Raw genomic sequence first — 27109 nt, forward strand, 5'->3', positions numbered from 1 at the left:
CTTAATTAGTCTATCAATGATAACTTATACACTACCACGACCCGATTAGTGGTACTCAATCTCAACACCACATTCCAATACAACTCTCATGGTTGTAATCAGCTCACTACTCGCAGAATTATTGCTGCCTTACTATGGTCCACCACTGACCCACTATAGTCATTCATTTTCCATGAAATCTTAATAACTAACCATACGGAGTCCATACATCTCGTATCTAATTCTCCTAAGGAGTTAACATAACCACCAATCATAATTCATGAAGAACACTCCAAACTCTGACGTACCTTCATGACATGAAGCAGATAAAAGTGCAGAAGAGTTTCAATCAAAGCAACGATAGCAGGTTTAATACCATTTTTAATCATATTCCTTAAATAGAAGACTTAACTCAAAGGTTCATCTAGTCCTTTTGGAAACATGGTCCTGGCTTATCCCAAGATAGGACCTCCTAAGATAGATAGCCCGTTCATGGCGATTACACGAATTAAACTTTTACCAACTACTATTACGGTTGGATATTGCACAGTCATCAGAAGGAATGTCAATCTTCCAAACCATAATTTAACTTTCACATTTTTAACCATCATCACTGTATTCTTTTGGCACACGCGCCTATAATTATCCTCTTACCTTTAAAGTGTCGGCCACCTCTTTGGCCTTTCCTGATAGTAAAATTTCCTTACAGTCAATGTTATTTTAACCACCTCCAAATAAATTTTCTACCTTATTTCCGATCACTGCTTGAGTGAAAATGCTTTCTTTAAAGTCTGATGAGTAAAAATAAAAAAATTATCACCATTTTTCCATAAGTTATTGCCTCAGTCTTTAGAGGTTAATCATTATCACGACTGACTTTTAATCATACTTAGAACATCTTTTATCTTAAGTCCTAATTTCCCTGAATAATTTCGACCATTACTGGTTCGATCCATACCTTCTCGTGGTTTAACACGTGCCTCACTTGGCATCATTATAATTACGTCATATTTCCTTTATCAACATTTCTATTCTTGAGAATTTGAATATTACCTTTCTCCTTGTAAAACCTCTAAGGTTATCCTTGAATCGTTCCTCCTGTATTCCCTAGATACAGGGCATATCAAGATACCATTTATTAATACCAGAATCATTGTCTATATACTTCTGAAAAAATTTCTCCATTGATTCTTAAAGGTTGTTATTACCTTAATCCTTTCCAATTCATACTGTCAAAACTCATACTATCCCTATTAAGGGTGAAATGCCAACCTTTAGGCATTCCCCTAGGATTCGTTTTAAGTTACCGATGTTCTATCCTTAATTCCACCTTTAAAAAGGTACAAGCATCCTTCCATGGATAAATAAAGTCATATATCCCTGATAGATTATCATATTCATCATTCCCACCTCGATAGTCTATACCTAACTTCATAATAGCATCCTTATTCATATTGAGGTCAATCCATATGGCCTCCAAAAGATAACAACGGTTATCCGCTTGTCTTGCCTAATTTGGTAACGATAACAAGGATGTTCTGGAAGATATTGGTCGTGTTCAACGTGAACTTCTTCTTAATAATTCCTTATTTACTTTTATTGTTTCTCAACAGTCACCTCAATGTTGGGATATCTCTCATACCTGGCGTCTCCCTTTCTGGGTATCAAGCCACCGGTCTTACACTTCACATTCTTGAAGGTCACTTCCTTCATCCAATTTTCCTAATTTCTTACTTCCTTGTCTCCTCAGTCTATCCGCGTCTCATATTTAACCTTCGAACTATCTCAAGTTTTCCTCAAATCCTCCCAACTTACAGGGGATAAAATATATGTATCTCTTATGCCTTCACCCAACAATTTTAACTCATGGTGAATCACCCTCATCCTGACGATTACATACTCTTTTATTTCTATTTCTACGAGTCTTTAGGGTTTCCTCATACCCAACTCCCTTATCATTCCTCAAACTCTATTGCCGTTATATTCCTTTCTCTTATCATTATTTCATGAACCAACACAACATAAGCATTGATTTCAAACATCCCGTCATTCTGGATTCGTGTCTTCAGAATGAATCTTGACAACTTTTACATCTTAGATTCATAATTCATCATACTCGTCTGCCCTTGTTCTGGCTCTAAAGCTTTTACACTATCTCCTTATCTTTGGGAATTACTTTCCCGAAAACAATTGACTGAACTTAAATCAGTTTATTCTAACCTCTGGCTCCGTGCCTTTCTTGGTCTTTCACCAGCGGGTGGCCTCTCTCTTAGGAGGGTAAGTGACAAAAATAGTCTTTTGTGATTCGTCAATCATTTAGAATCTCAAATGATTCCTGTATTTCCTTTAGCCAGGCTCTTGCCTCGACTGGGTCAGCTTGTTCCTTGGAACTCTGAGAGCTTAGCGACTTAAAGGTCCTGAAAGAATTTCTCACCGCATTGTTTCCTCAGGGTGGTGGTTGGGGATAATAGTCTAAGTTTTGTCTAGACTGGTCCATAAATTGTCGTATAGGAGTACCATCTCGGGTCTCCTTTCCTTACTCGACTTTCTGTTTCCTTAGTATGAAATGTTTCAACCTTCTCCCATAATCGGGGTTATCTTATACATTAAAAACCTTGTTTTCCACTCTATTATGTTATGGGTTCTTTCTTTCTTGATGGCAACCTCCCTGACTATCACATTCAGGGTTTGCCCTAAATCTTATTCCTCAAACTATGGCTCTCATCTAAGTTCTCATCCTTAAGCTCTTGAACTTTTGGAACCCAATTTCTGTAGGAACACCTCACTATCCCCTTATCATCTTTCTCGATGTGGATCTCTTCTCCAGTCATTGACTCTCTGCCTTCATTCATCACTTTTTCTGGCACAATATGTTCTTTTCCAAAAATTTGGTCTGTATTGCAATCTCAAACAGCTTTTCGGTACCGGCTCCGGTTACCTTCACTTCTATTTCCATTTTCTCAAAATCTCTTATAAACTATCCCAAAGACATTATCATCTTGGGTCTCTCCTTTTTACTAAGGGCATCAGCCACCACATTGGCTTTCCCCGAATGATAAAGAATCTCCCAATCATAATTCTTGATTAGCTCTAACCGCCTCCTCTGGCGTATGTTGAGCTCTTTCTACGTAAAAATGTACTAGAGCACTTATGGCTTAGGTAATTCTCGCACTTCTCTCCATACAAGTAGTGCCTCCAATCTTTAGGGTAAACTATTGCCACGAGCCTAAGCTCATGAGTGGGGATATCGAATTTCATACTACCTTAATTGTCTTGACATGTACGCGATTACCTTACCGTGCTGCATAAGCACGCACCCTAAGCCCTTGTGCGAAGCGTCACTACACTTCACAAAATATCCTTTTCCATCCGGCAACGCCAGCATAGGGGCCATCACCAACCTCTGCTTCAGTTTTTGAAAGCTGTTCTCGCATTTCTCTGTCCATTCGAACTTCTCAGTCTTACGAGTAAGCCGCGTTAAAGGGGCTACTATCTTTACAACTTGAACGAACCTCCGATAGTGACCGTCCAATCCTACCTCTAGTAGTCGACCAAACCATGGTCATCAATTCATCAGTGGTCCTTTATCCAATCCTGTCAGGATCCTCCATGGGATCCTCCTCAACAACTATCCCTTCTAGGACAACATCCTCAACCGCTAATCCTCAATATCAACATCATCCGGTCCTGCATTAGGACACTCTATCGGATCCACAATCCGATCTCCAATTAGTAATAAAATATCATCGCGATGTTGCTCCTCAACCTTAGGGTTCGGAGTCCCGCTACCATATACGATAACGAACTACGCTCCTATCATGATATTTATAAGGGGTTCCCATAAGGGTTTTAACTGTCAGTGCTACGTTAGGTAGCCCGACTATGAACTTGGCAAGAGTTCTTATTATCTTAGTTAACTTATTATCTTAACGTCCCATCATCTCTGAGGTTTATAACGCTTAGCTCTGATACCATTTCTGTAACACCCCCAAATCCGGGGTCGGGGATCCGGGTTGTCACGAGTTCCATTTCCCTTAATAACACCCAATCTTAATAATTAATCAACTACTCTGTACTGTGACCCCACAATAAACACACACACCACACGTTATAGTCTCAGAGATGAACATCCAAAAATAATCACAAGTCATTTTATTCCACAATTATATGCCAATACACCTTAAAAGGTTTTCTGAATAAATTTACATTTTCTTTGCCATTATTACAATTCATAAATATACATAATCTGATACATCAACAGTTGAAAGCCTAGCCTATTGGTAGTTCCTACCTCAGCTATGGCGGCATCAGTGCTTCTAGAAAACTGCGGAACGTTTCCTATCAGCTCGCGAATTAGGAGCTTGGTCCTGTTCATCTTGTCTATCTGATGTTGTGTGATGAAAGAAGAAAGCAAGGGTGAGCAGCAAGCCCACCGAAATAATATGTATAATAATTTATAATATATGAGCATTCTCATAGTACTCATGAAAGTCTTGGTCAAAAGAAATGAACCAAGCTTGATATCTTAATGCGATGAAGTCGCAAAATATTCAGTATATATACATATATACTTTTCAAAATCATGGAAGTCCTCTTCCATGCATAATATACACAGAGTTCCAGTGTATAACTGTATAAAAATATCGTTGCAAGGTGATCTCATATATCTAACCTTGTCTCAACGTTTTTCTGAAAATCTTTGTCATGCATAAGATAATCATTTACTAGATATAAGTTTAAAAGATGAAGTTACAAGATACTCCAATATACTTATATCTTTTCTAAATACTACTTGAACTACCACCGTTCAAGTTATAATTAGTTCAAAAGTTCATCACATAGATGAGACTACAAGACCAGATTTGAATAGATTAAATCTTTAAAATATCATCAAAATAAAATGAAGTTACGAGATACTTCATTTGATGCAAACATCATTTTGAAAACTTGACCCTGCCAACACTCAACAATCGCCCAACCGTAGCCTTTCTATCGAAGTGCTCTGGGTAGTGTTGCAGAAATATCCAATTGGATGATGAACTCATTACGGGAGTTTACCGCGCCAGGAAGACCACTTACGATGATCAGTCGTAGTAGTGCAACCCCACCATTTTCTACATGTAGAGGAGAACCTGTCGGATTTACTTGTCAACCGAACACTGAACTCCTAAGGAATGGACCGCCTTAGCAGAACTTCCAGGCCATTTGGGCCAATATAATAAGGCTGGGCCGGCGCTACTCGACCACTTACGCCACTCCTAGTTCAGATGAAATCCATGACTCTGAAACGTAAAGCTCGTCCCCCCCTTTCCCCAAGTAGAAACTTGTTGATACGGCTCCACCAAGAAGTCGTATCTAGTTGGAAAGGAAAACTCACCGATATTTCCCAGGCGATGCCTGTTAATGGATTAACTTGTTTCAAGAATTTTACTTCCCGAGTATTGGGTAAGTAATCAAAAACTCTTTTATCAAGACAGCAACCTTGTTGCGAATATAAAACACACCACAGAGCCGGATCCCTCAGGTTTTGAGCGAGTATTTAAATCCCCTTCGAAAGGAGGATCTTAAATATAAAAATGAGTTTTGGGATCCGCTCTAACTTTTAAAAATCATTTTGAAGACTCGCAAAACATTTTTAAGAATGTTTGGAGTGATGCTGATTTAACAAAATAAATCAGTCCCAATATATTAGAAAATATCTGAATATTATTATTTAAATAATATTCCCATAAAGAATAATCTTTATAAAAATAATTGAAGTAGAAGTATTAAAACTTATACTTGAAACGAGTAGCAAATAATCAAAGATATACTTATACGAAAGTAATATCTTTATTTGAATAATCAAAAATAAGTTTGATTATCGACACCTTATTCTTTAATACAATAAAGAATATTATTAAGTAATAAGCGGAGTCATAATACCTCGAATGAATACTATAAATAATATTCATAAAATAAAGGAGTCATACATCCTCAAATGAATATCCAAGTAATATTCAATAATAATATAAACTGAGTCATAAGCCCTCGAATGAATATTCAAATAATATTCAAATAATAAATAAACTGAGTCATAAGCCCTCGAATGAATATTCAAATAATATTCAAATAATAAAATAAACTGAGTCATAAGCCCTCGAATGAATATTCAAAATAATATTCAATTAAGTAAAATAAAGGTATCGAATAAACCTTATTCGATCAATAGTTTTAAAAACTATATCCATATATATATATATATATATATATAATATACTCGGGAACATCGACTCCCGGTTTAGAAATATGTTCACCTTTTATCCCCTATACTAAGGGTATACGCAACTACTTGCTTATTTCTAGCATAGGTATTATGCAACTATAAGCATTGAAATCAACATATAGATAACCAGATTATGAAACAGACATGCATATATACCATATCAGCATGCTCCAATATATCGCAAAATTTGCTAATAACAATCATGCAATATCACAAGATAATGCATATACATATATTTACATCACAACAACAGTATAACGGGTAGAAAACTTGCCTGAGCGACTGGGGGTTACGAATGGCTCGGGACGAGTCTGGTAACCTATAAGCAACAAGTAAGTTGGAATTAAACCAAAGTCACTTGTAAATCTATACTCTAACCGACTCAGACTCTAACGCTCGTTTTGCGCTTAACGATTTACTTAAGTCGCCCGAGTACCCTCGGCTCCACCATTTTTAATAATTTACCCATTACGAGTTTTAAGGCGATTCTTTCGCGAGTGTCTTATCAACTGCCTAACACACTCTACATAAATGTTTCATGTTCCAATTAGTCATTTAAGGGCCTTAACCAAGGTTTCAAAGTAAGGCGAGGGGTAAAGGTTCGTTCGCGAAACACCGTTACTTAAAACGGTCGTTTCTCCTAAACCGTACATCGGATTCAAGCAAACCACATATCAAAACGAAGCTTGAAACATAACCTATCTAAGCATGGAAGTGGTTAGTTTATAGAAGTGGGTTTTCGGGTCCAACAGTTAATCACAAAACAGTTTATAGAAAATCGGGCATTACGACGGCTATAACCTAACGATTTCCAAAGTTTAAACTACACCAAATCATCACCAATTCAACAACAATCCAACATCCATCAACATCAAACTAAACCCATTCATCTAAGCACTATTATCATCCAAACAAACCAAACTTAAAACTAAGGGTTCAAGAGTTTATACCTTCCTTGGAGAGTGGGTAGTCACTAACAAGCCTCTAGGAACCTTGATCTATGCTTAATCAACCTTAAGCTTTCATGAAAATCAAGAAAATCAAAGTAAGTTACTATTCACTACTATTCATCATCATCTTTGATGAGTGGATTAGCTATGCAAACCATGGAATCTTGATCTTAAACTCATGGTATAACTAAGTTATGAAATATAGGATCCAAGGAAACAAACCTTGTAATTTTCCATGGCCTAGAACTTGAGTTTTGAAAATCTATTTCTTCATTTCTTGAAAAGGCCGAATGGAAGAAGAAAGAAATGGGGGAGAGCTTTTGCTTGCTTGTCTTGCCTTGATATTTGTGCAAAGAATGCATGGTTGTGGTTAATTATTGGCTAAATATCTTGTTTTCACTTGCTTATGTCATTGCTTGCATCACTACTTTGCCACATGTCTCATTCTTGTGGTGTGATGATGTCACCTTGCTTCTAACCACATGTTTTAGCTTATATTAGAAGCTTCCTTCTCATGTTACTTGCATTTGCTTGCCCCTTGGACGTTTATTTGTTTTACGGTTCGCTTAACTCTCTTTCTCGTTGATCGTTTGAGGAATCGTACCTGGGATCTTATTACTTGGGTTCCCTTAACCTTTCTCAATACATTATATTCCTTTTTATAATCCTCTCTTATAATCCTTGAATTTAAACCCCTTTAATCATGTTACCTTATACTCAATTCTTTCGGTATCTGGTGGATTTTCGAGAAAAATCAAAGTGTTCGGAATTGGATTCTGACGATCTTTACATACACTTATTTAGTTTATGGAATACTAATACGATCTTAGAATATCCATAACAGAACCCCTACATAGTGTGGCATGAAAAGTTTTCTCATTCAGCAAAAACACTATTCATAAGGGTTTCAAAAATTTCCAAAAATTGGGGTTATTACAAGATTGAAAAATAAGAATTGGAGCTGCAACTTGTTAAGCTTGAAACAGTCAAGTAAGAAAATGAATATCTGAAAAACAAGCTCAAGTGTGCAAGTGAAATTGAAGCTGTGTTGAGGGAAAAATTGAAAAAGAATGAGGTGAAATTGAAGTCTTTCAGAAATGCATCTCAGTTGGTTGGACAATACCATGAGAAGAACAAACCATATGCTAATACAGCCATTGGTTTGGATTATGATGTCTTGAACAGTAGCAAGAAAAATGAAGATGACAAAGGGAAAACAATTGCAAATCAAGATTTCCCAGTTATGCTGAGAAAAGTAAATGCACCTTTGTTCAAGGCATGTGAGGTTAATTTCAGTGAGGTTGAGTTGGTCATCAAGAAAAAACTTGCAGATGAAGACAGTGAAAAGAAAAATGAAGAAACAACTCCTACTGCTGAAATTAAGAAGAAACCCATGGTCAATCAAGTTTCTAAGACACCAATCAAGGAAATCAAGACTGAGAATGCAGGAAAGAAGAAGAATAACAGGAATAGGAAAAGTGGAGTGAACAAGAGCAATAACTTTGTATTTGTTGCAGATGCTCCCATGAAACAATGCCAAAAGTGTGGCTCAACCAATCACCTAACTCACCTTTGTAAAAGGCTGTTAGTGAGCCAAAAGTGGGAGCATGCAAAAATAATGAAGCAAAGGCTGAAGATCCCTATTTCTTCTGTGACAAGTTTGATTGCATTCCTTGCAATATGAAAGTGATGACAAGTTGTCATAAACTAAGAGTAGATCTCAAAGAAGTTAACCTTGGATCTACAGCTAAAAAGCAAAATGCAAATTAATCATTGAACACTGTTCTTTCTGAGTCATCAAGTTCTACTTTTGCAAGTTCTGTTAATAAGAAGAAAGTACTCAATATTGCTTGGGTAGATAAACACACTTAATCCTCATTGTGTGCAGGGCAAAATGAAGAGAGTCATGTGGATCATTGACAGTGGATGATCTAAACATATGATAGGTGATAAGGCCTTGCTATCACAATTTGAGGAGATGGCTGACCCATTGGTGACTTTTGGAGACAACAGATGATTCACAATGGGATATGGCAAGGTAATTTCTGGGAATATTGTCATTGAAGATGTAGCACTGGTAGTTGGTCTTAAGGTAAATCTCCTAGGTGTTAGTCAATTCACAGATAGAGGATTCAAGTTTTCATTTGACAAAGGAGACTGCTCAATTATCAGCAAAAAGACTAGTGAAGTTTCTTTGAAAAGGGCCAGGAAATGAAGTTTTTTTGTTACAGTCTATACTCAGCAAATAAGGATATGGTATATGTTGCTTCTATACCAAGGCATCTATTGAGCAAAGCAAACTGTGGGACAAGAAACTCTCTCACTTGAATTACAAAGCAATCAATATCTTGGTGAAAAAGGAATTAGTAAAAGACATGCCAAATCTGGAATTTTCTCAAGATGAAGTTTGCGAGGCTTGTCAAAAAGGCAAAATGAAAAGGTCCAGTCACAAAAGGAAAACTGTGAATTTCATAAATGCACCATTGCAACTTATTCACATGGACCTGTTTTAACCAGTTAATGTCTTATCTATTTCCAAAAAGAAATATGCACTTGAGATGGTGGATGACTACTCAAGATATACATGGGTAGAGTTTATGCATTCAAAGGATGAAACTCCACACATTATTATTGAACATATCAAGAAGATTGAGAAGCAGGCTGAAGATCAAAATTGTGTGAAAAAATTGAGGAGTGACAGTGGCACAAAATTCACGAATGCAATTTTAAATGAATTCTGTAAAGACAAAGGTATTGTTCAAGAGTTCTCAGCTGCAAGGACACCTCAACAAAATAGGGTAGTAGAAAGGAAGAATAGAACTCTAATTGAGGTTGCTAGAACAATGCTGCAAGATGCCAATTTGCCAACATATTTTTGGAAAGAAGCTGTCAACACTGCATGCTACACTCAAAACAGATATCTCATTAACAAAAATCTTGAAAAGTCACCTTACTCAATTTTGTCAAAAAGGAAGCCTACTGTCAAGCATCTACATGTGTTTGGAAGCAAATGCTTTGTGTTAAAAGATAACTCTGAATATGTTGGAAAATTTGACTCTAAAGTTTTTGAAGCAATTTTTCAGGGATATTTATTTGAGAGAATTGCCTACAGAGTTTATGTATTTGAACAAAAGAAAATTATGGAAAGCACAGATGTTATTTTTGATGATGACAAGTGCCCGGGCTTGGAATGCCTTGATGAAAATGAAGCTGAAGCCCTAAAGTTTGAAAATCTCAACATTGATAGTGATTCTGATGATGAAGCTGAAGTCAACACAAATCACAGAGTTGATGAAGAGTCTACTGAGCAAGTGAATCATGAGGATAAAAACTCATCTCATACCCCTGAATTTGATGGCACAAACTCAAGGGAAGAAAGAGGAAAAAGTTCTGCAAGTCATGCCTAGGGCTGAGCATTCGGTCGGTTCGGACAGAAACCGGGCCGAACCGAATTAACCGAAAACCGAATTACATTTTTTTTAAAAACCAAAATCGAACCGATTTAATATATCGACCGAACCGTAAACCGAACCGAATTATTTCAGTTAATTCGGTCCGGTTTTTCAAACCGAAATAATTGATTTCAAAATAAAGTTCTGCAACCCCTTTTATCCAATATCTTAAATTGATTTCTCTCTTTTAAACACACCCAACAGATCAGCTGTTATTGAAACCTTGAAATAAAGCAAAGCTTGCTGATCTGTTACATTGTTTGATGAATGCACACATGTCGAATTTGCTAATACCAAAATTAGAAGACGGATGAAGGGTAGAGAACTGAAAATCATGGTTCTACAATAAGAAGAAAAAATGTTGTAGCCTGTAGGAACGAAGGTATCAATTTATATGATACCTAGCGGCGGCGTCTAATGTTAAGTCCGGTACTTCAGTTTCATTTCACAATGTTTTGTTAAATACTTATTTTTTACTGAATTATATAATACATATAAAATATAATTGAAAAATATAAATATATTTATTTCGGTTAATTCAGTCAAAACCGAACCAAAATTCTGGTAAACCGAACCGATCTTAATTTGGTTAAAACCGAAAAACCGAAATAACCGGAATTTTTAAAAAAATTAAACAAAACCGAACCGAAATTTCGGTTCGGTTTGATTTTTCGGTTTCGGTTCGGTTTTGCTCACCCCTAGTCATGCCAATGGTGAAGAAAATGTAGAAAGTTCAAGTCAACAAAATCACACCAGGAAATGGGATAAGAGTTACACAAGAGATGCAATTATTGGTGATCCAAATGCTGGAGTGAGGACTAGAAGTGCAACTGTAAATGAATGTCTACATGCATGCTTTCTTTCACAAATTGAGCCTAAGAAAACTGAGGAAGCTCTACTTGATCCTGACCAGATATCTTCCATGCAAGAAGAGCTAAATCAATTTGAAAGAAACAATGTTTAGAAGTTGGTTCCTGCCCCAAAGAACAGAAGCATAATTGGAACAAAGTGGGTGTACAGGAACAAAATGAATGAAAATGGAATTGTAACAAGGAACAAAGTAAGATTGGTTGCAAAAGGCTACTCACGGGAAGAAGGAATTGATTATGATAAAACTTTTGCTCCATTTGCAAGACTTGAAGTAATAAAGATCTTTCTTGCATTTGCTGCACACTCAAATTTTAAAGTGTATCAAATGGATGTAACTAGTGCATTTCTTAATGGTGATAGCCACCTGGATTTGAAGATCCAAAATTTCCAGATTTTGTTTATCAACCGCTAAAGGCTCTTTATGGATTGAAGCAAGCGTCTAGAGCTTGGTATGATACACTGTCAGGATTTTTGCTCAAACATGGATTCACTAGAGGAACAATTGACAAGACTCTATTCCACATGCAACATGGTGGTGATATGATCCTAATTCAAATCTATGTGGATGATATTATTTTTGGTTCTACAAATATAAAATTATGTCAAATTTCTTCAAGACTCATGTAGATTGAATATGAGATGAGTATGATGAGATAATTAAGTTACTTTCTTGGACTTCAAGTCAGCCAAAGAAGTGATGGAATCTTTATCATCCAAACCAAGTATATTAAAGATTTTTTGAAGAAATTAGGAATGGTTAACTGTTCACCTGCATCAACACCTATTTCTACAGCTACAAAGTTGGATGAAGATAAGAAAGGAAAAAGTGTAGACATTTCAGGTTATAGAGAAATGATTGGATCTTTGTTGTACTTAACTGCTAGTAGACCAGACATCATGTTTGCAACATGTTTGTGTGCTAGATTTCAAGAAAATCCTAAGAAATCACAATTGATGGTTGTGAAAAGGATTTTCAGATACTTAAGGGAACACCAAACTTGGAATTGTGGTATCCTAAGGGAACAGGTTTTGAAGCTGTTGGATACAAATATGCAGATTTTGTTGGATGCAGGGTAGACAAGAAAAGCACAAGTGAAAGCTGTGAATTCCTTGGTCAAAGACTTGTATCATGGTATAGTAAGAAACAACAATCTGTGTCAACTTCCTCAGCTAAGGCTGAATACATAGCTGCTGGAAGTTGTTGTGCTCATGTGCTTTAGATTAGAAATCATTTAATGGACTATGGTCTAGTGTTACACAAAATTCCAATTATATGTAACAATACTAGTGCTATATCTATTGTTGCTAAACCATTTAATCATTCTAGAACTAAACATATTGATGTAAGGTACCATTTTATTAGAGAACACGCTATAAATGGTACGATTGAGCTCATTTTTGTTCCAACAGAAAAACAATTGTCCGATATTTTCACTAACTTTTTGGATGAAGCAACTTTCATTAGACTTGTTAGTGAAATTGGAATGTTAAATTCTTCATTCTAAAGGCAAGAACTCAGCTAATATGTTGCAGTAGATTAATTTCTGATAAATCAAAATTAATTTAATTTAATTGGAAATTAACTGGAATATGATTTATAAATATTTCAGAATTCTCTGTATATTTATTTTTCTATATTTAAAATTCAACTTGAAAATTTTCAAATTCTAAGAAAAATTGTCTAACTGTTCATTTATATTTTCAATATGTAAAATTAATATAAGACAGAACTGAAAAGAACAAAAGTATATAGAGAACTGAGTTCTCGATAAGTCTAAATGACTTCTCAACAAGTCATTTTGAGACTTCTCGATAAGTCTTTTTCCTGACTTCGCGAAGGACTTCTCGACAAGCCTCATTATGACTTCTCGATAAGTCTTGTAGAGACCTCGACGTATGTTTATTCATAGAGTTCTCTACAAGTCTACATTTTAGACTTCCCAATAACTTAGAACTGAAATAATTTAATTTAATAAATTATTTTAGTAAAATACTTTTGACATAAAATCATTCTAATTTTATTTTGATTTATTCAAATAAAAGTTGAAAAAATTCAGTCCATTCAGGACAAACTGGGTATTTATTTGACATCTCGATAAGTCACTATCTAGTTCTCGACAAGAGTCAGGATAGTGACATCTCGATATGCATCTATTCATTCATGTGACTTCTCGATAGGCAAATCTCAACCGTTTATTCCTAGTTCTCGACAAGTCACTTATCTTTTTTTATAAATACCCAAACATCTCGACATAACCCCTCTTTACAATTTCGAGATCTTAATTGACCTAGTTTTTGCAAATGTTAACCGATCTCTCTAATTTCGAGCTCTTTCTCTTTCAAACTTCTTACCCACTCAAATTCAAACACTTACAATGGCTGCAAAAAATGTTAGAGCTTTCATCCCAAAGGAGGGCACCAACTACTTGGTTTTCACAGATGTTAACCAGGATCCTGATAGCTTCAAATGTTTTGTGAAGTTTCTTTCTGAGTCATATCTTGCAGGTGCTCTTACTGCTAATCCAATCATGTATCTGGACGTACTCAATGATTTTTGGAACTCTGGTGTGGTCAATATTGTAGTGCATAAGGACCAAGCTGTGTCCATGGTGGTGAACTACTCAATTCAAGGCAGAAAAGTGGAATTTGATGATATGGATGTCAACAATGCCCTGGGCATTCCTACAGCTAGCATGGTGGAAGTAGCAACTCAACATGAGTTAGCTGAGTTTATGGATCTCATAAACTACAATGAGAAGATCAATCTGTCCAGCCTGAATAAGAAGAATCTCATGAGGGAATGGTCTTTTCTCTTTGATACAAATGTGAGAGCTTTTACCTGCAGGAAGACTGGGTATGATAATATATCCAGTGTGGTCCAAAGCTGGTGTTCTCCATGGCTCATAACAGGCACATTAACGTGGGGCTATTGATCCTGGAAGAACTCATCACAAGGCTCACAATGCCTTTGGCCACTAGAGGTAAGGAAATTTTCTTTTCTAGGTTTATTATGTCTAATTTAATTCATAAAGTTGTAGACATACATTTACTTAATGGTATTGATAGGACTAAAATAGGCAACTGTAAGTAAGTGTCCAAAATTTTATTTCGGTCACTTATTACAAAGAATAAGGTGGAGGTAGCACTAAATCTCACTGACTTCATGTTAGAAAGATTTAGGACCTACCCCTACCCTATGCCTGACATGAGGTCAAGTGCAGTATCCAATACAGTTATGGCTCCTGTACATATGGAAGTACAAACACAGAAAAACCAACAGAGGCTTTCCACAACTGAGACCCCTTCTTCATTACCATTAGAATCTAGGAAACCAACCACTTCACCCTCTCAACGGGCTGGAGTGAGTAAAAAGAAGAGAAAGCAGGCACCCTTAATTGTCATAAATGAGAGTGGTGATGATCAAATCCAACTAGAGTCCAACCTGGTTAAGAAGCCAAAGAAGACTAAGAAAACTGAGCTGATCACTCAAGTAACCACCTCTGCATCTTCCCAAAAGGATGTAGTTGTAAAAGAGGGAATTAAATAGACTCTAGAGGCATCCTCTCAACAGGGTGTTTCTATTGAATAAAGCACTCTCCCTAGTGTAATCTGAACAGAGTCTGCACCCCAACTTGAGCACTCTCAAATTGGTGAAAGAAGAAATATGGTTGGCACTAACACTGAGAGCACATCAATTAAAATTCCCTCATCTATTCAGGGGGATCTGGTAACACTCAATGCTAACATCACAAATCTCATATCTCAAATTTCTTCTTCATTTAATGAAACACTTGAATCCTCTTCTCAAGTGTTGCCAAAATCAAGTGACATAGTTCAAGAAACTGTGACCACCACCCATGAACCATATTTAGATGGTGAGAGACTACAAGCTGGGATAGACCTTGATGACACCATCAAAACCACAGGGGTTTCATCAGTTTTAACTGAAGACCCTGTGGATGTTACTCAAGCACCTTCATGTGCCAAATAATCTTCACAGATTGACAGGTTTGAGAGTAGTACTCCTGAGGGGAGCTATCTAAATCCACTCTAATTCAATTGAAGGTTCCTCAAGTAGGGATAACTCCCCTCAAAACCCTAGCTGAAATTGCATTGTCAGTTGAAGTTGGAAGTAAAATTGCCAATGATCCATCTATTGGAGAGGCAAGTGTAGTACATTCAAGTGTCAGTTCTTTGCAAGAAGAACAAGGGTTTAAGGCTATGGTACATGATAGTAACCTAGTCAACTCCCCTCCAATTCAAATGGAGGTTCCCATTAGTGGTGGACAACAAACTATCACAACTACAGCTAAAGCTGTGAGTCCAACTGTGACTCTTGTAACAGGGTTACCTACCACTTTCAACCCCTCCACCTCAAACCAAACAAACAAACTATCTACCTCAAATACTACACCACAACCTTCTAACCTTATATCTCAATGGCTGCAAGATGCTCAAGCCCAACCAACAATTGTTAATGATCTTTTGGTTGAGCAGCTTGCAGGCCTAGCCAATATTACCCAACAACTCCTTACAACATATATGTCAAACCAAGACTATCAAGCCATACTGCTTTCATACAAGGAGGATGTTGAAGAGAACAGGAGAAAATTACAGATGAAGAAGATGGTAATGTGGATGCATGGATCTCAAAGGAATTTACTACCACTATGGAGGAGGGCTTAGCCAAGTTTAGGGAAGAATATGTAACCATCTTGGGAAGAAACGCTAAGGTCCTCACTCCCCAAGAGATATATGATGTTATGATAGAGGTGTACAAAGCACAATTGAAGGCCTTTCATCACATTGGAAGAGCTATGGAAAACACTTTGGTCAAGCATCAAACTGAAGTGAAAAAATTGATCAATGATAGGATTGATGAGCCGATGCAAACATTTCAAGACATCAAAACCAAGTTCAACAGATTTTATGACAGGCTTCAAGCCCTCTCTCTCACTCATGTAGAAGAAAATGTGTCTAAGCTAAGGGAATCTTTCAAAGCTCTACATGAAGTGATCCAGGAGTAAATTACTCAAAACAATGACTCAAAGGTCAAGCTGGATCAACTTTAAAAAGCTAAGTTTAAACCTTCAGCCTTGATCATAGAGGAGGTCAATAATGCTGTGCAGAATTATGTTGGTCCTTTGGCAGAATCAAGCTCACAACCACCTTTGTCTACATCTACAAACCTACAAATCCAAAACCTACAAGCTCAAATCTCATCTCTATAGTATTCAAATGATTATTTGACAACTCAAGTCTGTCAATTGAAAGCTTTGGTGCAGAGTCAACAACAAGATATCAAGTCCCTAGTAGACTCCCACAAACACCTACAAATGTAAAATTCTGTCTCTTTGGGAGCTATTATGGGAGCTTTGAACATTCCTCTTCCCGCATTGCCGGAAGCGGTTAGGCCTAAAATTCCCAGTCCTCTACTCTTTCCTGCAACCAAGACTAAGGGGGAGATAGACGCTAGACTGCTAAAATAATCCAACCAAACCACAGTTCAGAAAAGTCAAGTTAATGTTGGGGTAGAGACACTATAGAAAGCAGCTGAGAAACCATGTTTGGACAAAGAATTTGATGAATTTCTCAGGGCTCTCAGGGTTTCTCTAACCAGTAACTTTTTTACCTACAAAAATACTTTAGACAGAAATATCAACTTTCTAAGGGTGATAATGGTGACAGTAGAAAATTTTCAATAAAGGAGGATTGTTGCAAACATAAATTACTATGGTGTAGATAGATGTATGCAGGTGTCTCTCAACTATCTCATATGTAAAATAGCATTTGAGCTGGACATCCTAATCAGCAAGGTTAACAGGGTGATTCCAGAGGACACTCTCTTGCTAAATGAACTCAAGAAGACTCAAGTAGCTGCTTTTTCAGAAGCATATCTCCAACCTAGCAAGGGAGTGACCTACATCCGTTTATCAACTAAAAAGTGCAGACATTTTATGATTCCAAAGCACTGTTTCATGGGAAACTTGATGTTGATAATGACACTAGAGACTGACTTGACAACAAAGAGGATCAAGACTGTAGAAGATGAAGAAGTGATCAAGATATTGGGGAGATACTTTAGAAATGTTGATGACCTGTTGCCTAGAGCCCAAATTAACACTAAAGATGATTTGGATGATGATGAGCAGAAGAAGGATGAACACAAATCTTATGTCTCAAATCCAATTCAATCTTCTAAAGTAACAGACATCAAGGTGTATGAGAAGAGAAAAAGTAAGGAAGATAAGAAGGATGATGGAAAGAGGAAGAAGAGAGATGGAAAAGGGGATACAAAGAAGAAAACTATCCAGGAAATAAAAGTTTCACAAATCCAACCTACTCAAACTTCCAAGTTAAGCCAAACAAACTCTCAACCAATCCAACCTCAAAAGCCTAAATTCCTATTCAAGCAAATTGCAGACTCCCTACTCAAAATACCAAACACATCTAGCCATGTCACTTTAAAGAAAATCTCAAACCTACCTTCATTTAAGCCTCCAATCAAAACTCACTTCAAGACTATTGGAAGAAAACCAAAGAAAATGCAAGCTGATGCTGGTGTCATCTAGAACTGCTTTAATCAAGATGATTTTCTGCCTCTAAACATGAGCATAACAGATGATGACTATTTCCAACAACTATCTGAAGAAATAGTCAAAGTCTAGGTTGTCTCTTTGTCAGAAGTCAGAATCTACTATTTGAATGGCTCCTTCATTTTGCTTAGCGGGGAAATAATGGAAACTTTTTCAACCACAGAATTGACGAGGGTGATTAGCTTGATGAAGGACAAGGATACAAGTACAAGGATATGGAAGGCTGTGGTGTCTGAGAGGTTGAGAGAGAGGAATGAAAGACATGCAAGAATAAAGGCTAAGAAAGAGGAAAGGGAAATGCAGTATGCCAGGGAGATTGAGAGGTTTGAACTCAAGGCAAAGGGGCTGAGTAGAATCTCAAAAGATGGACATTTTCTAAACATTCAAGTTGGCAGATTTTTAAAGTTCAGAGTTGGTTACCTCAACAATTACTCATTGGATGATTTGCTCAAACTGGTAGAAGTCTTAAGAGGGACAAAAATAATTGAAGAACTCCAAGTGCTAGTAAATCTCAAGGACCTCAATAGGAAAGAAACAGACTATGAAAAATTCACCTAATGTATGTAATATTTGTACTGATGTAATTACTCAATGTATAAAAGTTTGTATTTGCCAATCTGTCAATTTTTATGTATTTGATTTTAGCTTGGGGTTAGTCTTGTTATCAGACATTAATTTGTGATAAACAATCTTCTCACAAATTGGGGGAGATTGTTGTGCAAGACATGCTTGTACAGTAACAAGACTAAGTCACATTGACAACCCTAAGATTAAGTTGTTTGATAATCAAATTTGTACTCTGTATTGTATTTATTGAGACTGTAAAATGGTTGAAAGATTAGACTAGGGGATTTTTTTGTGAACAGATTCAAGCTAAGGAAAAAACTTTGGAAGAAGATCAAGCCATGATCATGCCTCAGAGAAAAGTATAGAAGCTTGGAGTTGGATAAAACTGTTCTGTGAAAAATATTCTAATTCAAGATATCGACAAGCCACATATCAAGTTATATCGAGAAGTCATTCGAGAAGTCCAAAATGGCTTATCGAGAAGTCCGAAATGGCTTATAGAGAAGTCTCAGAGATATTGACAAGTCAAATGAAGATGTAGAGAACTGGAGATATCGACAAGTCATTTCTGCATGTAGAGAACTTGGAGATATCGACAAGTCAAATGAAGATGTGAAGAATTGGAGATATCGACAAGTCAATTTCTCATATAGAGATCTCAGAGATATCGATAAGTCAAATTGTGTATATAGAGATCTCAGAGATATCAACAAGTCATTTTTATATGTAGAGATCTCAGACATATCGACAAGCCATTTCATATGCAAAGATTTAGAGATCTCGTCAAGTCAAGTATACCTATAGAGAACTCAGAGATCTCGATAAGTCATTATACCTATCAAGATGTCAATTCTCTATAAAACAAACAAGAGATCTCGATATACTTCTCAATTAAAGAATGCAGACAAATTCAAGATTCAAGATTATCAGTCAACAAATGATCTATTCACTAGATTGAAAAGTCTAGAAAGTAGCTGGAAGAATACAAGATCAAGGGCCAATATTAACTGAACAAAGGGTGGTCATAGACCTGCAAGAGTCTGCACAGATTTGCTAAGTTAGAAAAGAAAATAGAAAAGGGTTGCTTTAGAAAGTAGTTTAGTACATTTTAGTGCAAGTCTTGTAAACCCGTGCATGTGTGTTGCTAGTCTATAAAGCATGCACGAGTCCCTAGTTCACGAGTAACAAACAGATATAAATTTTCTTGTATTTCTCTCAAGATAGAAGCTGAGTTCTTATTTTCTTAAAAACACATAATTTGTAGCAAAGACCAACTTAATTAATACCAATTAAGTGAGTTTTGAAAATTTTGTTTCTGTTGATTAATTCTATGAACACAATATCTCTACAATAACTTAACTGTTTTGTTTACCTATAATCCAAACAACTTTAAAAAGGGAAAAAAATCGAAGAAACACATTCACCCTCCCCTCTATGTTGCATTAAATATATAACAATATATATATATATATATATTTAAATATTCTACCGGATCAGGTCATTAACGGATATGATCGACCTAAATCCATATTCGCTCCATTTAACATCAGATTTTTCTAATCGTATCAAATTTCAGATCAGATTATTTTTAGGCCGATCCAAATCCGCTAAAAAGGCCTCGGACCTGACCGGATCGGATCGGAGTTCCGGTCCATTGACAGGCCTATAACCAACTTATAAGTCGAATTTACAATTTATAAGATGATAAGTTGAATATTAGTAACGACATACTTTTTCTCAACTTATTTTAATTTTTCACTTTTTATTAACTTTAGCTTTAAAACTTATTTATTTTAAATCACAAGTTAATATATAGTATTACGTCCCAACTGTCCAACTAAAAATTTTCTTTCTCCTATTTTAATATATTTATTTTTATCGTTATGAGAAAACTGGGCCTAAAGTTGTTTTAAGACAAATTACCTGAGTTTATGACATTTTATAAGATTTATAAAGTTAATAGTTTTAGGGATATCGTAGGTTTATATTTTTTCTTGTGAAATTGGATAACAAGATAGATAAGAGATGGGCCTTCAGTGGCTGAATTTATATGGTGGGCCGTGGCAGAGATCAATATACGATAATAAGGCACCTAATTATTAATTTATTATCAATATCAATTTTGTTTAAAATATCAAAAATATTTCCCACATTTTAAACCCTATATTAATTCTTAACCCCCATTTGAAGTTGAGTCAAACAAGTCTTTCAAGTTGAATCAAACAGGTATGTTTAGTTACAACTCAATCTCTGTTAATTATCGTACATCATTAATTAAAATCAACTGTAATTGTTTAAATGTTTGATGTTTTGTAATATTGGACTGTTGTTTTTTACAGATTGGACAGACAATGATCGTTTGGTTTAATTAAACATGGATGTTAATGTTAGCAATGCTTGCTCCCATAGGAGCCAACCTTCTAAATGTTTCGAAAAATTTCTCGAAAATGCCAATGTAGACTGTATGATCAGTGAGAAGAATGCTCTGGATTTTCTATATGTCAACCATGGTTTGTATAGTTCTCACTTGCTTTCTCTGTAGCTGTCGAAAAATTTTACTTGTGTGTTGTTAGTTAGAAGAATTGCAGGGATATCTTGCGGAAATTTTAATTTTAAGTTGAAAGATTATATATATGAATTGACCTGATATATCCTGGAAAGAAGTTTTAAAGTTAAGTTAAAAGATTGGTTTAGTAGTATAGTTCATACCTGTGGCGTCATGACTTGAAATGTATGCCTTGAACATTACTTATTAGCATGTATTTTTTTCTGGTTTATATTTTTATTTTTACGGGAGCAATTAATCAGTGTTCGCTCTATATATTATGTTTTTCTACATTATTTTGTCGTAAATAATTAAGTCAACGTGTGAAACCTAGGTGAAACCAACTACATTATAGATTTATAGTTTAGACAAAGGAGTAAATCGGTTTAAGCTTATCAGTTTTTATGTGAATTGTAAGGTATCTAAGATAGGGCACTGCAAATATCGAAGAAAACAAATGACGAGCGCGTTGTGCGGTTGTTGCTAATTGTTAAAGGTATTGGAGAAAATTCTAATTCTAACATCCATAATGTGATGCAGATAAGACATTGGTGATTTAAACATGGTATTAGTGCCTAGTTGGTATTGTATTTTAAAGAAATGATATGATGCAATAAAGTTCTTTCTATGACACGTTAAGATTTTAGAAGAGCTTAACACCTAATGAGCCAATTTGGTATTGATCTCCGATTTTGGTATGAATCCTATTGAGTCTGGGGACACCGATGCAAGACAATTTTTTGATGAATTTAAATAAGTTTAGATATGCTTTAGAAACTATGTTCAAATAAGTACAGATATGCTTTAAAATAAGCTTGACACTTTTTTAGTAGAGAGTTGTAATTTCTCTAAAGAAACCTAGGCTCCTCGTAATATAATCCGGTGCGTGAATAAGCGTAATCATACATTCATACTGTAAATTTACGTTAAATGATATGCTACTTACAGTTTAGGTATGAATTTTATATCATTAATTTAAGTTCTGTTTTGTGATATTGGTGAACTGTAATATGAGTACAGACTGTGGAAACCACCTTAACAACACCTGTTGGAGTAGTATCATATCTGTGTAATTAAATTCTAAATGTCGCCATTCATATGTTATTTAATTTAGTTTCTCCTATATGATGCATGACTTACTCGAATTCTGTCTCCTTGTAGCCTATGTCTTGGTTATTCAGATTCATATTTCCAAAGTAGACTTATAATAAATTAAGGTTTTTGTGGATTACTTGCCATATAGCTGAGGTTGCTTGGCATGAGAGAAGAAGAGCTTGGGTTGGTGATACGCCACAAAGATCACCGAGATTACAAAGCAGAAGTATCAGAGAGAAGATCCTAAGGTATAAAAAATTTAGAATTTTAAATGCCTGAAGTTCTACTTGGGGAAGAATATCAAACCATTACCCTCTAGTGTACTAGTTGCTGTGCTGGAATTACGTAGAGGAGATTCTTGAAAATATCAAGTTTATAAGGAAGGTAAAATTAAGAAGAGAAAATGAGTACTTGGGGAAATATCAAGCTAATAGCCCAAGTGTGGTAAAAATGTTAATGCAACTTAAATTTGTGTACTGGTTTAAGATTATGTTACTGGTATTTATTTAATTATGCCTTCTAAATCATTTTCTGTTACTTTTTTATTGGTTAGACATGCTGAACATCGATTTTTATAAAGTGGAGAACTGTAAGTGGTCTTGATTTGTAGTTTTTTGATAACTCAGTTGTGCGCTTTGCTTCTCTGTATTCCCTGTTGTCCTTTCACCGAAACATTAGGACAATTTTAGGAATAACTAAGTCACCATAATCCTCTAGGAAAACACTGTACTTTTAGACTATAGAATAAGTGTTGCAATACTTTGTAAGCTTAAGAGCAAGCACCCCTGATGGAGGCGCCTAAACTTATTAATTTGGTGTTCTGGAAAGCAAATTGTGACATTGAATACTCCTCTTTGCAGTGGGAGCACAACTTACAAGGAATTGCTTTCAACTACTGAACCTTTTAAAGGCGCAATACCATTAGCCGTAAGTAGTTGACTACCTTGTTTGTCATTTTAGCTAATGGGCCTATTGAACAAGGTATGTAATTTTACTTGATGATTTTTGCAGGATATGGTAGATTCTCTTGTAGACATTTGGCTTGAAGAGGGCCTCTATGACAAAAGAAAGAAAACAAATCTCATTCCAATGAGAGATTTACAATTTCTATAATTTTATTTAAGAAACAACAAAAATCATATATTTGCGGAAGAAATACTAATCTATATAGTTTACTACGGATGGGTATATACATCCTATATACTTTACTACGGATGGGTATATACATTTTTTATCGTTATCAAAATCTCAACACACATGTAGTTTTTTTCTTTTGTTTGCTAAATCACATGTAGTTTCTTAATGGTTATTAGATGAGGCAATTGGTTTCAATCAAAACAAGAAAAGAGGGAGTCTAGATGATTTCTTATGTAGACTGTTGTGAGTATTTGCCGTCATGTTCAATTATGTGTTCGTTATTTATCATTTCTTTTCCGGACACTCAGCCATCCACTTTTTCCTAGACAATAGTCTTGTGCACTCGACTCGACCTCTCTTTAAGGAAGCGAGTGCAATACCACGGGCAGGTACTCTATTTAACCATTCCATTCATCCATTCTTACTTGCAGTTTTTACCTTATTTTCGAACCTATGGGTTCTGAATGAGGATCAAGAGTTGAAGAGTACACCTCCAACTTGTCAAAAATGAAGGGGGCAAAGTGAAGAAAGAAAACAATTTTGGATTGTAAAAAAGTAGATATGGCTCCCTTTGTCTGGTGTGTGTGCAGCCTATATTGCGTAACCATCGGAACTTCTTTGATGAATAATGAATGTGTGTATGATCTTCCTTGTAAACTGGCAACCAAGTCTATGAAACAAAAAGAAATTTGGTACTCGGATCAGAAAATGTGCCTAAGATTCAATGGTATTACTTTAAGAGCCGCCTAATTTAGGGTGTTCAGTTTTTTTTTGAGATCATCATTAAATTAAATAGGGAGAGCGCGAGTCGAATCGGGGCGGATTTTAGATAAAAACGAAACTGATATCAGGCACCTCGATTTTGAAAATTTGAAACCGCAATTGCAATCAAAGCTATTGGTTCGGTTTCACTTTTAAAAATCTTGGCTCAGTTTTTATCGGATCGGTTTCGATTTTAAAACCGTCTCAAATAAAATTGACAAAATAAATATGATTGGTAAAAATTTTAAGCATATAAAATTATAAAGTACATGTCCCGGAATAAGAATACGATGTATTCATAATAAATTATAACAATTTAAAGTTAATTAGTGAATAATGAAATTTAGATTCCTGTCAAAAAAATAATGAAACTTTAATTTAAATTTTGACATAATATAATTTAATAATCCCAAGTCCGTATAATTTGGTAACATAGATAACAATTGTCTGCAAATCAGATAGACTTTGTAAATCAATTTGTTCCTGTCATGTCCGGTTTCGCTTTCAATTTCAATTTCGATTTCGAATTCAAATTTAAATTTTTCTGGTTTTTCGCTCAACCCTATGATTAAGTTAAATATGGGAGGAGTATTTCATGGATCTGTAACTCCTTAGTTTTGACGTTCACGACACAGCAAGCCATCATGTTGTTATTTGAGAATGTTTGCAGGATATAACAGCTTAATGTCAGTATCATGACAGCAAGCTATCATTAGACAGTGATCTATTTCAGCAAGCTATGATCAACAGTGTCAGAATAACAACAAGTCAAGATGCACAGTCCAGATTCAACAAGGAAGTCGAATTTCATGGAGATTTTATAGAATCTTCATATATATCAGTTGTAAGGACTTCTCTAATATAATATACGTGCATGATACATAGAGAGCTTAATTATAAAACGTTTTTACTTTTTCTAATTCATTTCCTAAAGAATGAGAGTTTGTTTCTCTTTCAAACTCTATCTTCTATCTACTGATTAAAACATTTTATACTCTACAAATAGAAGAGATATTTTCTGAACGTTGGACTTATGTGTTTCTCTTCTATCTAACGTATACATGAACGTTGGAAAACCATCCCAACGATTTTACACGGTAGAATTGGATTCTAGCCGTTGTAATTTGTTGAGGCTGTTTTCAAACGCTAATGTATAGTTATATATATATGTGATTTCTTGCAGTTTTATGACTGACGATTTGAAAAGTAAGAACACATACAACTCCTGAACTTTATTGTTTATAAAATACTCTCGAGCTCTAATTATATACACGTGTTTTATCTTAGAGAGAGTCTATAGTTTGAGTTGTAATCTTTATCATTGATTTGTATTGTTCAAATTGTATTGATTAGTTGCTGGATAAGTTGGCTAAGGGAAACAAGGGTTTAGTGGGACTTGCTAGAGGAGTTTGTACTACGGGGTAGTATAGTACTTAGAGAGCAGGTTCTTAAACAGGGTTTCAGCAAGCCATTATCAGCAGCTGGGATAAAGGGAGATATATTGTTGTATCTTGTAGTTGTAACTTTCATTGATCAATAATATATTCTCTTACCAAGTTGGTAAGGGACCAGGACGTAGACCATAGGGGCTTAGGGGTCGAACCTGGCTAAAATTCTTGTGTGTTCTATTTACTTTTCTGCACATTATTTTATGCATTGCATTTAGTCATCTCAGCTTACTATCTTTGTCAGATCATAGCTCGGTTGGTAAAATCTCAGTAAGCTATTATCGGGTAAAATTTAAAAGTTATCCTAATTAGCCATAATCACCTATTCACCCCCCTCTAGGTGTAATTTCAGTTGGTATCAGAGCTTTGGTATACTAATCTTTCTGTAACAGGAATAGTATTCGATCAAAATGGCTGACAAATATCCCGAAGGAACCTCGGATTACCGGGCACCTCTTTTGCTTGGTACAGAAAACTACAACTGGTGGAAAGGTCGCATGGAAGTGTATCTATCCAGGGAGCCACTAGCTTTGAGAGTTGTTCAGAAGGGTCCATTTGAATTCAAGGACAAAAAAGGCAAAGTGAAAGACATTGATGATCTCACGGAGGCTGAATAACTCAAATACAGTTTCAATGGAAAGGCTGGGAATTCTCTCATGAATCGGTAATGTCCTAGTGAATGTGATAAAGTCTCTTCATGCAAATCAGCTAAAGAGATATGGGATACTCTGGAATTGTATCACGAAGGATCCAAGAGCTTAAGGAAGGTGAAATTGAGCAAACTAATGAATGAGTTTGGAAATTTTAAGCTTCAAGATGGAGAAACTATTCGAGAAAGTCAAGCAAGATTCCAGATAAATCTGAATGCCTTAAAGCAGCTTGGCAAACATATCCCACAAGAGGAAATCAACATGAAGATACTTAGTGTTGTGCCATTTATCTATGAACCGAAGGTAACCGCTTTGGAATCCTCTCCAACTATAGATACTATGGATCAATTGGCTGTTTTTGCAGAATTGGAACAATTTAAAAGAAAAATCAAGGAAAGCCAATCAAGTTCTATGCAAGCTCCAATTGCTCAAATGAAGCAGTTAGCTCTTCACACTAATGACAGCTTACTGGAATCTGAAGATGAGTCAGACGAAGAACTAGCTTTAATATCCAGGAAGATCAGAAAGATGATCGAAAAGAAGAACAAGCTGAAAAGAGATAAAGGCAGATTTTCCAACAACAAAAAGGTCAACAAGGATTCTAAAGATCATACATGCTTTGAATGTGGAAAGTCAGGCCATTATAAGCGGGATTGCTACAAATTGAAGTCAAAACAACAAACTGTCTTCAAGGATAAGAAGAAAGCTAAAGCTCTAATGACTTGGAGTGATGATGACTCAGTTTCCAGTGATGACTCAAGTGGAGACATGGTCAATCTTGCCCTAGTTGGAC

At 35.7% G+C, this 27109-nt stretch overlaps 1 protein-coding gene across 2 annotated transcripts; it reads left to right on the top strand.

Moving 5' to 3' along the window:
• Positions 1-20765: 20765 nt before the first annotated feature.
• On the top strand, positions 20766-24188 carry LOC141713569 (uncharacterized). Of its 2 annotated transcripts, none has more exons than XM_074517043.1 (5): positions 20766-20905; positions 21019-21189; positions 22468-22567; positions 23180-23246; positions 23888-24188. In XM_074517043.1, exons 2-5 carry the CDS (start codon positions 21054-21056, stop codon positions 23918-23920), a joined length of 336 nt encoding a protein of 111 aa, XP_074373144.1. In that variant the 5' UTR covers positions 20766-20905; positions 21019-21053; the 3' UTR covers positions 23921-24188. The 2 variants fall into 2 exon arrangements, with proteins under 2 accessions (XP_074373144.1, XP_074373143.1); XM_074517042.1 differs by lacking the exon at positions 23888-24188 and adding an exon at positions 23331-23590.
• The last annotated feature ends 2921 nt before the right edge of the window (positions 24189-27109 follow it).

Source organism: Apium graveolens, chromosome 3 (assembly GCF_009905375.1).
Source record: "Apium graveolens cultivar Ventura chromosome 3, ASM990537v1, whole genome shotgun sequence".
Classification (NCBI taxonomy): Eukaryota; Viridiplantae; Streptophyta; class Magnoliopsida; order Apiales; family Apiaceae; genus Apium; species Apium graveolens.

Excerpts from the sequence above, each read along its gene's own strand:
- LOC141713569 (XM_074517042.1), top strand. The coding sequence starts at position 21,054 with ATGGATGTTAATGTTAGCAATGCTTGCTCCCATAGGAGCCAACCTTCT. Across the intron at positions 22,568-23,179 it reads ATCAGAGAGAAGATCCTAAG|TGGGAGCACAACTTACAAGG; the intron begins GTATAAAAAATT and ends TCCTCTTTGCAG. Across the intron at positions 23,247-23,330 it reads AAGGCGCAATACCATTAGCC|GATATGGTAGATTCTCTTGT; the intron begins GTAAGTAGTTGA and ends TGATTTTTGCAG.